The 14686-nt window shown below is 38.8% G+C and overlaps 1 protein-coding gene across 1 annotated transcript in view; it reads left to right on the forward strand.

Moving 5' to 3' along the window:
* The window catches only part of MYO18A (myosin XVIIIA), a 141624-nt gene extending 127390 nt beyond the window's left edge, over positions 1-14234 (forward strand). Inside the window, exons 41-42 of the mRNA XM_053457050.1 lie at positions 3264-3386; positions 12467-14234. Coding sequence (XP_053313025.1) covers positions 3264-3386; positions 12467-12614 — 271 coding nt within the window. The 3' untranslated portion in view covers positions 12615-14234. The remainder of the gene's footprint in view (positions 1-3263; positions 3387-12466) is intronic.
* Positions 14235-14686: the final 452 nt, after the last annotated feature.

The raw sequence follows: 14686 nt of genomic DNA on the forward strand, positions 1-14686 counted from the left end.
AGCAGGTAAAAAATGATTTCGATTTGCTCAGAGCGCGGCTACAGTTGCTGTTTCCTCCGCACATAATGAGGGCAGGAGGCTGCTCTGTATTCAGCCAGCATAGCGAGAAAGTGCTTTAAGCATGCAGGGAACGGATTTAGCAAAGCGACGCGGCGATGTCGGAAATCAGATCAGCGCTATGCTGGGGCAGGAGGGGGGTGATGGATGTTTCACAATGCCGGGAGGTGGCAGCAGTTTATGGCACAGCTACGTCAAGTGGATTTACAAGTTTTGCAGGGTCCCGGTGTAGGTGTAAGTCAAACTGGAAGTAATAATGGCCTCTGGTTCCCCATACTAGCTTTAAACACACTGTTTACTCGACCCATCAAATTGTTATTCATCTCAGAGGAGAGAGTCGTTAAATAAGGCCAATTCTTACACTCCATCTTTTCCCGTTTACTTTGGGGGACTGTTGTTCTAAAATGACAGCCCTAGCCATTTGTAATGTCTCTATAAATGGAGCGCAAATTTTATTGCTTTTATTATTTTTTTTATGGCCTAAAATATACAGGCTCTTTAATTTTTTTATTTTTTTTTTATTTTTTTTTTTGAAGCTTGGGTTTTTGACATTTAAGCTCTGTGTTAGAATTGTGGCACTGATTATATGCTTCTCTTTCAAACTTTGTAAAGAAGAAGGGAAAAAAACTTAAATACTTTATATATAAAATATTTGTAATCCCCTGTGGCTTGGAAATGTGAGGGATTGTCTTATTTTCTTTCTGTGAACTTTATTCAAAGAAAACGTTGCATTTGGAACGGGGATAGTGAACATTGTATTGCATCCAAACTATGCTCTATTGGTCGTGTAACATCGCTCTTACTGTTTAACATGGCCAAAGCTAAATCTTCTTTTTTTTAAAAAAGCAAAAAAAAAACAACTTTATATTAGCTTCTATTTTTCCCATCTGCCAACAAAACTTTGCAAATTGAGCACTGCATTTGGGCTATCTAGATTGTGTCTACTAAATAGGTAGTGTACTGTTAGTGGATTGTTGGTGGGAGTTGTTGAAATTTGGGGTTAAGTAGTCCAGCGGAGAAGGCAAAAGTCTCTGGTGTCATTTGTAGATGATCACTATATTTGCTTGTCCCAAACGGAGCGCCTTCGTAGGAATTCAAGCAGTGCTTAACCACATTGATGTATTTTATTCCATCATAGACCCACAAAAGTCACACATTTTACACGGGCACTAAATAATACGACTGGTGCTTTTATATAACAATTGAGCCGGTCATTACTTTAAAAAATCAACCCCCCTCTTTAGTGGGAAAATCTCTTTAAGAACATCTTCTCTTTCTGATGTTCTTGCCTTTTTTAATATTTTTTTTCTAACGTGTCTGGAAAGCAATCTCCCAGATGAATGGTACCAGCTGCCGATGTGAGGCTGAAGAGTTGGGCTGATGACACATTTCCGTGACAGGCTCTTTTTAATATACTCAACGGCTGCAAATGAGTTTTCTTTACAGAGCATCACTAAATATTATGTAGCGCTGCCTTGGCTGAAATCTCCGTTCTCACTCGCAGCCTATCCTGCCGCCCAGCCTTCTGTTCTAGTCATCTTCAATATGGACAGCGGGCCAGAACTGCTGAAATATTTATTGATTTTAAATTATTGTAACAGGCGAGTTGGCTTAAATTACCCGTGATGCTTTCAGGTTTGCAAGCAGCTGCCTGAGTGCGTCTGTCTTTACAGCAATTGGCTTGCCCGTTTAATCCTAAACCTTTACCAGGCTGCCATAATGGCCCGCGTAGCTTTCAGAAGTGACAAGGTACCGTGGGAGATGGTGTAACATTACATAATTGTGTAGCCGTAAATTAATTACATAGGATTTGAAGGCACGTGAAATCCATTCAGCCTATCTAGTCCCATTTTTTCAGATGTAAAAGCTCAGACCTTAATCTGAGTCTAAGTTACGGCGGTGCTTTGTTGAGAACCTCGTCCATCTCTCAAGTTTTTATTTTTAATTGCATTTTAAGAGTTTTGAAGGCACAATGATGTGGGTGGTTGATATCTACATAGTGTAAGGTTCCAGAAAAAGATGTTTTATATAGAGGTTTAATTCAATGTATAAGGTCTGTAAGTTCAAACATCACAAAAATCCATACACCCTAAGAGGGACACTCTGGTTGTATAGCAGCGTGGTCAGTGGAAAGCGTTTTAGCGTTGTGACATGTATGTAACATTATAAGTCATTTACAAGTAGTATATATTTTGTATTGAAGTTGTTTATGAATACATTTTCTGCTGAAGGGACCGAGGATGCTGTGTGTCACTTCTGGGTAGGCGGCCTTGGCAACAGATGCGATGTTTAATCAACTATACGAGCAGCATAAATGATATTTAGTACACTGAACAGCTCAGTTCTCTAAAGCATTCTGGTTTGCATAAGACAGGTAAACACGGCACATTGATGATGTTACAGACAGGCTTTTAAAATATATAGCTTGGTCACTTTGTTTAAGTGATAGGGGACATGGGGCAATAGACTAAGATGCATCGTGAGATCAGGTTTAGAATGGAGACATGGTGTTGGTGTGAATCACTGTATGCTGATTTGGTGTCAAGTGAGGAATGCTCAGGCATCGGCATTATGATGTATTCCGATCAACCTATGTGTGCGACTAAGAATGTTTCCGGGGATCATTTTAGAAAATACAGGGTGTCGTTCATCCCAAGCTCTTACACAGAACGTAGAACTCATTGCAATACAATAGGCAGACTTTCATTTCTTAAAATAGATTTAAATGTTTTAATTGTGCATACCGCAAATCTGCTGTCAGTTATGTTCTATCTTTCTATATCAAGACACTGATGATTGTATCACAATGTTTTGATATAACAATTAGCTAAACTTGTACTTATGCTTACTTGTTTCAAGCCCCAAGAGGTATTTTAAAGTCTGTTTGGTTATTGCAGCTCACTGAGGCATGAAGGTGTACTTAGAAGTTGGTTCATGGGCTGCTACTGATAGTCACATATAATATGAATATTATTATTGTTTTCAAGGATGCTTGAGTCTTCTTCCCCCACTGCTCTTGCCATTGTTTTATGCAATGTTTGAAAATCACACCTGTCTTGATGATGATTTATTTACCCCATCTAATTTTGCTCTATATTTGACAGAATGATGCTGTGACTAACCCTATCAGAAGACATAAGGCATGCATGACCTTGGCTGTGATAACTTTGTCTTGTTAATAACTGATGATTTCACTTTTCTCATAGTGATGGAGACTCTGATGATGATTCAGAGCTGGAAGAACGAGTGGATGGCGTAAAATCCTGGCTTTCCAAAAATAAAGGTTCCTCCAAAGCTTTCTCGGATGATGGCAGTTTAAAGAGCTCCAGGTCAGTTTGAATAAGGCAGATAATAATTGTAATTAAATTAAAGTCTGAAATAGAGCTTAATATCTACCTAGCACATTGTTAGGCAGCAGGCTGGGTACTAATCTTGAGGTTTTGCCATATTTTGTGCATATTCAGTTTGTAAACATACCAAACTACCTGCAGTAACCTTCACATCATGATATCCATACTTTCCTTCAACCTTGACCTATGTATACTTGCCTGACCGTAATCGCAACTGTTTTTGAGAAACGCGTCAAATGTTATTGCATTATCCCTCCCCAAACCTATAAATTGTAATTGATGCAAGCATTCCTATTTCTGTCTTTCTTGTTCGCTTAAGAATGTTTGTGTATATTCCTCTGCGGGGGGTCATCAACAAATCGTGTGCGTCATTAACCAGAAAACCAATCAGACTTTATATCTAAAAGTATTCTCTAGTCAGCCTGAGTCACACTCTGGTGTAAAACCGCAACTCAAACAGGCAATGTCACCAAACTATGTTACTATGGAACATTGTGGACTTTTATTATTTCCTTGTTTGGTCACAAATGTTAGACTGTAGACCTTTCTAATATGTCAGACTTTTTGTGATAAATCAATATTTTAAAACTGTTCTAGATATTTGTTGAAATATCCATATTTTCCAAAATAAGGGCTGTATGTTTCCATACTCGTTCTGGCATTAACCATTCCTGCCATGTTACCCATAATCATACATTTTCTTCAGTATTCTGTCCTTATTTCTATTTTTTTTTCTTTTTATTTTGTATTTCTTCCATTCTTTGTACTATGTTTTTTTTTAACTGTTTCTATCTTCTTTACTTTCTTTGGATTTTCTCATTCACCTACAACCCTTATATTTTCAAAAATCAAAGGCTTAGCCAAAGCACAGAGCTGAAGGAGGGAAAAGAGGTAAAATCAGTTAAACCAGTCAAGGAGTTGGAGGAGAGACCAGTGTCCGTTATGAGCTCCCTCAGCTATAGAAAGAGATCAAACCTTAAGGACTCTATAGGTGGGAAAGGCGATGAGGAGTCTCTGTTCTCTGCTCTCAAAGAAAGACCAGATTCTCCAGATAGGTCATTCCGTAAGGTTCAGAAGGACTCTTCAGGAAGTGCGCTTGATGAAACGCTCTCTGTTAATTCTTGGAGGAAATCCCAAGGCAGTGAGGACCTTGATGACCGAGCATCTCTGGTTTCTCAAGCATTTACCGAAGCTTCAAGTCGAGCAAGGAGAGGCCTTGACAAGAGGTGGTCTGTGACGAGCCCAGATTTTGATAAAGTGTCAGTTGTATCCAGCAGAATATCGAGTAGACGTGGTATAGAAGATGAAGATGAAACAAAATCAACTCTTAGCTTTGGTATTTCAAGCCCACCTAGTTTAAGGCGTAGTACATCCAAACTAGACGAGCCCCGCAGTGGCCTTCCGTCTTTAAGCCCTTCACTCAGTCGACGTTCAGACTATGTATCAGAGCGTTCTTCTATAGGAAATCGTTCTGACACTCGTCTGTCTCTGACGAGAAGCTCCCTGGATGATTTTGATGATTCTGTTAGCGTTGCCTTCAGTGATGCTAGGTCCATTTATAGTCACCAGTCTGGGCGTAGTTTTTCAGTACCTCCCCGGGCCAGAACACCAGCTTCAGATGAGATTGAAACAGAAAGCAGAGATCTTCAGCCTGTCGGACACCGAAGCTATTTGGATCCAGATTTAGAAGCTGCCATTAATGAAGTACTGAACTACAAACCTATAAAATTCAAGAGGAAGAGTCTGGATCCTGATTCTGAAGATGATGATAATGATGCAAAAAGTGTGAGGAGTTTGAAGGGTTTAGAGAGAGAGAATACCGAATCATCCTCTGGGATCAAAAGGTCAGCTTCCGCCATGGACTTTTCTAGAGCCCCAAGTAGAAAAAGCAGATCTCGGAAGAGCAGCTCTGAGTCTGAGTCAAATGATGAACGCAAGAAGAGAAAATCTAAGAAGCACTCCAAGAAATCAAAGAGGAAGTCCAAGAAAAAGGAGCCAGAGTCGTCGTCATCGTCATCATCTTCTTCATCAGAATCTGACTCGTCGTCAGGATCTACAGTGTCCTACCGTAGTGCAGGTAGCATTAAAAAGGGCCCAAAACACAGAAATCGCGAATCAGATGAGGAAAAGTCTCAGGGGGGCAGAGAAGGAGAGAACAGCAAAAAAACTAAAAAAGAGGACAAGAAGAGGAAGAAACAGGTGGATAGTCTCGTGATGAAGTATCTGTACCGTCCCGAAAGTGATTAAAGCAGTAGGTGTTTGCTTGTAATTGTGGACTTCGCATGATCTGCACGGAGTGGATTACTAACACTTACTCAGGATGTGTGGGTTTTTTTGTGATTAATGAATATGGTCATTTTAACTGGTTTGCTTCATATTTCACAGTTACTTGATAAGGCTCTGGCCATTTCTGCCTGAAACTGACGCAACAAGCGTGTTTAGTATTATTCATTTTTAGCAGTTTACAGAATTTTGCCTGAGTAAGGACAGCAAAGGGCATTGCAAATTTTATAATTTCCATATGTAAATAGAATGGATTTCTCGGTTGTTTGCAGACTCCTACATTGGGGCTAGTAATCCATATGTTCAGTTTTATAGTGTCTTTTTCTAATATATTTTCCATTACAGAAAATTACATGGTTGTTGATCGCAAGTTCGTTCTGTTTCCAAACTGCTAATTTAATCTTGTTTAACAATATTTGATCAAACAGCTTTAATGAAAGAATGCATTGGTGGGATACCAATACAATACAATAACATATCCTCACACAATAACGTACATGCACTTTTATTCTCACTTCTGAAGTATAAAAAGCCCACCATTTTGTAGATGTGAACATAACCTGGATAATATAAGCTATTGTTGTGTGATTTTCCTTTAGGAGGCATAGTTATGGAGAGAAATGTACTTTTTACGCGACCTATTAATAGCTATTTGTGTAACGTTGTAGGACATATACAATATGTAAATAAAGAAGCCCACTGAATACCAGGTTTATTGCTATAACCTGTTGGGCTATTCCCCAATACCAGTATTACAAGTTAACTATGTTTTTTTTTTTATAATGAAACAAAATACCTTTTACAATTAAATGTGCAAAAAGAAAAATAAGCTATCCAAGGCCTTTACCCTACAATGTACACTAAACTAATGTTTGGCTGCATGTATGTAATTCTGGGTATTTCCCATTCCTTGTGTAGCACTTTTTTTTTTTCTCTGCACATTTTTGTGACTTTGGGTTGCAAAACCATATATTCATTAGTTATTTATTTACATCATAACATCATATTCTAAAGTATTATACAACGTGAAAGAAACAAATAGGGCATCTCGGACAACTTAGACTTGCATAAACAAAAGGTGAGTGCTTGCACAAGAGGTGTGAGTGCTTGCACCTGAGTGAGGTGGACCAGCCACACAACTGTATCTCATTGTGAACATTGTTTAATATTACTAAACACGTAAAACTGACTGAAGGGTAAGAAGGCATGGTGGGGAGACCTGAAGAGAGTCAGTGTTGAGGAGGAGAGTTGACCAGCTGGTTGAATAAGGGGAGATAAGTTGGGGAAGGGCACTCCTTGAGAAGTCTTGGCATGAGAAGTATGGGACATCGGGAAGTGGAAAAAGGTAAAAGAGGAATTTGTGTGTCAGAAAAGCACTGACCTTCCTAAAAGAGGAATACTAGAATGGTTTGACATGATTTAACTGATCAACAGCCTCTGGACTCTAAAGCAGATCCCAGTAACAAACCAGAAAACATGGTAAAAAACAGGCTTTAACAGCATGAAATTGAGCGTATTCACATCCGCAGAGTATGATACAGAGTATGATACATGATGATAACTGTTCTGTCCATGTGCCTCTCAGGAACCATTTACCTGGACATAAATGTTGAATAAGCGACCTATAGTGGCTCTATCCGCGTTAATGTGCGGAGCTCCATTTCCCATGGAACATCAGAGCTCTGTTCTGGCAGTCTGCTCAGCTCCTGCACCCCCACCGAGTGACCTCAATGCTTATAGTCCCGGAAAGAAGTATCTTGGTGATCCAGGGATATGCAAATATTCCGTCTCTCTACATATTTGTTGAAAAAGCCGCTTTTTGCTTAGCATCGTATAGTTCTGTGTGTCATGAGAGCTAGTGAGTGAACAGACTGAGAATTAATCGGCACAGTGGGAGCACTTTTCAGCTCCTGCCGCCTGCTTTATCAACCATGGTCTCATTGCTGCAATCTTGCACATCATTGAGTAACCCATTCAGTTCTGTGAGAATGTAAATTTCTACAATCCTGGTTTTTTGTTCCACTTCTAGCACACCGTGCTATGTACTACTGTGTCCCATCATACTCGCTCAGCCATGGTTTGTAGCCTATGACGGCTGTAATTCCGGGGCTGCCGAATACTTACCTTGGCATATAACAATGTCACCAATCTACACCAACATTGGTGGGATAGAAGCAAACTCATTGCACTACTCTTTTTAAATATTTAACAAGCCTTTCAGGTCTATAATTTATTATTATTAATGTCATCCTGGTGTTTCTGGCTTTGGTCCCAACATGGATTGATGAACCCAGAGACCGGGAGGGGGCATGCATTGCAAACATGGCTCCAGTTTTCTTTTTAGTCCGATGAACACTAGGCTTTGTTACACTAATGCCGATATTTCATTCATTAAAAGAAAATCAAGACATAAGGGTAGCGATGCATATAATCGCAAACCCTTTCGTTTCTCCAGAAGATTACATCCGATAAAGTGAAGATGAATGACATCTTAGAAACATAAGAGGTTAATATGAAATCATCGTGTAAGTTTTCCTTGCTAGTCTAGAAAACGGTAAATTTCAGTCTTATAAGAAGATTGTGACACAGCTAGCTGCTAAATGCTTTATCCGGTGATTATCTACCCGCAGCAGGCACTAGCGAGGACAAGCTGCATGCTAATGCCTTTTTAGAGAAGGGGTGCATATACAGCTTTCCCAACTTCCCAATACCCCTAAGAACCAAAAGAACTTTCCGAGAAGATCTAGGGCAACAACTGTCGTGCAAAGGCAGGGGATCTGTATGCATTACCATGAGCCGGCAGGCACAATTTGGCGCCTTTCACTTGTAATTAAGAAGTATAATTAAGGTGTTTTAAAGATACTAATGAAATGTCGCCCTTTATAATATATTAATTAAGATTTCTTGCTCAGGCATTAGCAACTCTCCGGCAGTTTGGCAAATATTTGGATTAGCTATAAATAGATGGCACCGTTAAGATTCTACATGGAAGGATGGATAATAATAGGTAAAGCATGAGCATTACTATATTAGGTTCCATCAACACAAATGTGTGTCCAGATGATACTTAACACTTATCTTAAGCACGCTTTGGTACCTTTTGGTAATTAGAAAGCCATATTGGAATGCCCTTATGGATTATTATGGGCTAATTCCACCATGTGTTCTTGATGCTGCCCTCTTAGATGAAGATAGTTAACTGCAGTGTAATTGAATTTAATGCAGATAAAGGCTGCTATGGCTAGAATGGAATGAGATCACATACATTTAATTTCTACGTCTTCAAACTATTAAGAGGGAAGAACGAGGAAATCTTTCAACAGAAGCCGTAAAACGCGCAGGCAGCCTATTTTTAGGTATCATAAAGGTATTATTGTATATATTTGCATGCTTACATCGGTTATGACATAATGTTCCCCTCATGTTAGATTAAAGGGACTGTCATTAATTGTGCGCTCTAGTGTGTTAAGCAAATAAACCTTAGAAAATCTGCCACTTAGACTAAATAGTTAATCACATAAAAACACAAACTTGTAAGAGACCTTTTCAGTTTCTACGGCAACAACCTGTCAGCGCCTGCTTTTGTGTCGCATAACAATGAACTGTTCCTGAAATATGAATGAGGCTAAATTTATTTCCTGGAAGGGTTTGGGTATTCAATAGTCCTAGGAATGATCTTTCTAAAGCTACGTTTAGTTGCAAAAAAGTTTTGTTCTGCAGAGTAGGTGGAATAGTTAAAAGATTTCAACGTGTCTTGCTTTCATTAGCTAATAATGCAAACTGCTTACATTGTTTATCTTATATCTAGTGCATGGATGCTTCTGATGAGGTTCCATGGAATCTAGACATAGTTACAGGCCTATGACTTCTCTCCCCAAATGCAGGGTACATTTAACCCCTTATGTCTCATACTCTCCCACATCCCAATAAACCACAGTATACACGAGGGAGGGTATCTTATCCATCTACAGGTACATCTAGCTTCCCGTATGCTTATTACAATGTGTTTAGCGCCAGGTGGGAGATAGCACAGCGTTGTTTCAGGTTTACATTGCACTTTTTCATTTTCAGTTCTTATTGGATTCTCCATAAGGCAGATAAGGTATGATCATCTGGCACTATACAAGCAGGAGGGATAAAGGAAAGGACGTATTGCTAGTGCGGCCCACTCATGCTTATGTCTCCCCCGCTCATGTTTATTCCCTGCCCATTTTCAAGCATGTTACACCTACCGCCACATGTTTTCTGCCCCTATTTGGCCTATGAGGCCTCCAGATGTTTGTGTCTGGGTCAGTACATCTGGAATATAAATACAGACTTTATTTTTTTTTTATTTTAGTTTTTTTACTTGGTACTTGCCCGGTGCACTTCTTTATTAAAAAAAAAACAAAAAAAAAAACAGAAAAGGCCCAGGTTGCCGCGTAAAACCTATATTCATCTATTCATCTTCTTCCTTTTAATTATTTGTTTAATGTTCTTTGGAGTAAACCTTTTTTTTCTTCTTATTATAAACTATTACAGATATCAGACAATTACAGATTCTGTATTGCCCCTGAAAGTTCTTCACAACTACCACACCATATCGAGGTCATCTGTCCTGAAGGCAATGGCGAAGTACAACATTAATATATATTTTTTTGACGTTAACATTGCCATTTAATTTGAAAAACACAGATAAACCCTGATTTTAGATACAGATTACATCAACAGCAAAGTTATTGAAATAATGTTCTTCGACCGTTCAATCAGCACCTTATATCTAGGATTATATTATGTCAAAATTGCATCTGTTTCAATGTCATTATCTAGTCCTCTTCTCTCAGAGAGAAAATAATACATTGTTGAATAAGAGATGCTAATTAACCTTAGCAATAGTTCCTCCTAGCATGTCAGATAATAATCTGCCTCTGTTCGTGTAGCCTGGAGATACGACATTAGAGGTATATGTAACATACACAGAATTGACATCTTACACAAGCCCTCCACCTGCACGCGGGCTGATGGGCTGCGCGTGTTCATTTGTTTGTTCAGTTAGGAGAATCCTCCGAGGGGAAAAGCAGCAAATTCCCTGACAGATCCTCCGCTTTTCAATCTCCCTCCGCTCATTGATCTGGATTAATACTCTGGCGTGCTTGCAATTTGCACGACTTCAACACAATTTGTTTTTGCCTGGAGGGTGCATTTTGAAGCCGAATGAAGAATCATAGGGGTAGAAAATCAAGAGGGGGGTGCATTTATTGCTATTATTTTTAGCAATTACTGTCTGTAGCATTTTGCATTTCACTTTGAAATTATCTATAATATTTTCCTGCAAACTATCCCTACCGCCACCAATATTTCTGTTTTAGGTGGTGTTCTGGTTTTTTTTTTTTTTTGTAATATAAAAATGTGGGTGCTTTATTGCCATATTTCCCAAGTGTTTCCTTTATTAGAAGGGACAGTCTGTCTTTGAGATCAAAATCTTTCGTGGGTTGGATATGATGAAATGTCTTCATAAATATTCCTTTTCTTCTAAAAATTTCTTTTGCTACAAACCCAAAACTGCTGCACCCCCTAAAACTAAACTGAGAGGTATATACAGGTTCTGATTCTCTACAATACAGCAATACTGTATAGACAACGGCCCCTATGCCGCGTAATAGTGAGCCAGCTGCCCCTATGGGACAGGTAAAGGGGAGAGCGTAAATTTTCCCGATCAGACCACTAACACTATGGGAGACCTTGCCTTGTTGGCTCAGCCTCCATAGTTCATTTCCGCCTGGCACCATGTCTTAAAAGGATACAGCATTCTGCTCTGCTTCAGAATATGCTGACTTCTATTAATAAATGTAATGTCGGCAAAAACGTGGAAGGGAAATGGAACAATAGTGATTTAACACATGTACAGGATCAAAGGCATTTTCTTAAGGATGGTTTAAAACATGCTGCTTGTGCACAGTTCCCAAAAACACAGCTGATGTCACCGGAGATAGCGGGTGGGGGGTGGGCACGGGAACAGCTGTTGCTTTTATTGCCTAAAAAAAAAAATCAAAGTTGCCATATAGTGAATAATTATTTTGCAAATTTGGAAAAAGAGCCAAGAATTTGTTCTTGGCATTAACAGATTTAAATATTATTATAAACTGGAAGCGTTATATATATTTTTTGTTTAAAGAAAAACAAATTCTCTTAATTCCTTTTAATTAAAGTTCTGTCAAAGTTACAGTCTGCCATCTAGTTATTATTTTCTTAAGTAGATTTGGGAAGATGATGCCGGGAATTTTTTACATCGTACTCCTCATCGAGTCTCATCAGAGTTTCTATTTGTGTGTGATCTGGATGTTTGAAATTGTTGGATTTACTTATTTAAATTGCCCATTTCCTCCTATGATGAGTAGCTCCTATTTGTAGTTCACATGATATGATTTGTCCTAATCTGTCTTGGGTCGAGGTTTGATTATTTCCACTCTAAAGGCTTTTATAATGAAGCAAGGTAGTCAGATGTGATGCATTTTAATGTCTGTTAGTAAGCACCCGTGTTCTACATGTGACACTAATGTAAATTATGAGATAATTAGTTTATTGTGACTACACAGCGTAAACGGTGTATATTAATGAGCTTTCTCTATGAGTTTTATATTGTTGCTAGAGCACTGAAGTTCATGCATGTCTAAAGTCTGATGATTATTTGATTGGTAGAATTATTTCATGGAAAGCGAAGGATCTCTTTATAGTCTCTGCATGGCCGTTTAAATTATCATGCACTTAAATTAACTTTTATTTATTTCCTTCTCCAGTCCCCCGTCTTATCGGAAACCGCTGAACTACGACAGATCGGATGAAGAGCGGGATAACTTTGAAAGCACATACCGATCCAAGTACTCCCCACGAAGCTACCTGAGCGATAGTGACACGGAGACCAAATCCTCTGAACTGTTGTCCTAACTGAAAGGGCATAAGCGAGAAGGGTGCCATCGCTAGGGATGTGAGAGTTTGCCTTGTCCATTGCTTGAGAAACGCGGCTTCAGACATTTTGTTTTGTATCTGTTGGTGTTGCCTTTGAGATTCCCGTTAAAGGAGAAAGTCACTGCTCGCTAGAGTTATACAGGGATGCCGTTCTTGCCCAAAGCCTGGCAATCTAACTGCATGGCCTATGTGCAGCATTAGAGGTTGGAGGCGGCTTTGTTGGGTTGTTTTATCTTCTGTTCATGCTTTGATGGTGGATGGGGAGAAAAAAAAAAGTAAATTATTACTCTGCTCTACTCTCTATATTTTCTCCATTTATTATGTTTCTCCCTTTTAAAGTTTTTTTCTTTTCTTTATTGTGTGATCTTAACGTTCTCCTCCTCTAAGTAGCAAACAGAGGCTGCACTCCAAGTATGAGTGCTTATGGTGTTCCTATTACAAGGGTGATTCCAAAGAGCCCCCTGCATAATGGTGCCTTTTCTGCCATATTGTTTCAAACTTCAGTGTGGGAAAACCAAATGACAATGCTTTTTAGACTCCATATTATTATGTATCCCTTTTATTTACATATGTTTATTATGTACATACATTTATTTTTCCTTGTTAATTAATTAAAGAGAAAAAGACAACAGTCTTATACAACCAAGATCACTCAGACTGGTTCTGACGAGTCGTGCTCTAGATATGGAATTTCCTTAGATGGACTCAAGGAAATCATCCTGTATTATAAACCTAAATCTTACGAAGTTTAAATGGTAATATTTGGTTGATATCTTTATACTGAAGCCTGAGGCAAATGGTGTTAAAAGAACATGGTGTTCCGTTAATATATATATGCTGTCACAGAGGACTGCAAACACAATGGTACCTTTTAAGAGTTAATACCAAACGCATCTTCAAAATGTCTGGCGATACATTATTGATGTTGGTAAGACTGTTCATGTCAATTAAAAGTAATTAAATAAAAAATGCAAATTGATAACCATGTGAAAAATGAAAATATTTACCTGTAAGCATGTGGAGGGCATACAATTCCAAGATAAAGCTGTTCCTGAATGACAGGTGTCCGTTCTACACAATCCTTCCTGCAGGACAATGAAAATCTGACTATTCTTAAATCTTTTCAGTACTTTTATGTATTACGTTAATCGCTCTTGATAACAGCCACTGGATGCGCCCCTCCCTGGGGTACAGAGGCGCATATTACTTGCCACGGATTAATTTTTACTCCTTCTTGTGTACTGTGTAATAAAAATTACCTGCACGTCGCCTGCACGGAGGAGTCTAACCGTAACAGCGGATGTCTGCTTCCTTACTTTCTACAAATATATAACAATACAGAAAGCTATGTTATGTTTTTAACATATAGAACTATTGGGGTAACGTTACTCCTAGTAACATTTTTGGTGAAACAGACACGCTCCCTAATGCCCATTTCGGACAGGAAAATTAAATCCAGAAATTTGTATATCCCTTTGTGTGCATGAATCCTGCAAGATGGCTGGAGTGTGGGGTGTATGTATCTATTCCTTGGATGTGCTTGATCAAAATGCAGCTTTTTTTAATTATGTGGAGAGTCAAATAAAAAAAAAAATCCTCTTCAGTGTTCGGATTACCTTATTTCCTGTTAAGGTGATTGCAAGTTTTAATATCTCTTTACCTTTTGCCATTATCAGCCATAACAGATATGTTTAGCGCTGCCAAAATACCACTAAATATATTAATGCGTCTTCAACATACATAGGTTTTTTTTAAACGCTGAGGGTGATCATCCCATTTCTAAAAATAAGAGGTGTGTAGGGTATTATTTCTTTTTAATTTTATTTCCAGCTGGGGGATCCCCTCCATGACAGCAGGGATCAGACAGTTTCTTGCACTTTTTTCCCCCCAAACAATTTTTGATGGGTCTCTGATCAATCAACAGCACTCACTATACATGGATAGAGCATTACGTTGATGAGAAGTCGTCTAACTCATGTACTCACGCGAGACTTCCGCCATTGGTTTGTCTAGAAGACTGAGCAAGAGTCCAGGTGTTCGTTTAATATATT

The sequence above is a fragment of the Spea bombifrons genome, chromosome 2 (genome assembly GCF_027358695.1).
Source record: "Spea bombifrons isolate aSpeBom1 chromosome 2, aSpeBom1.2.pri, whole genome shotgun sequence".
NCBI lineage: Eukaryota > Metazoa > Chordata > Amphibia > Anura > Pelobatidae > Spea > Spea bombifrons.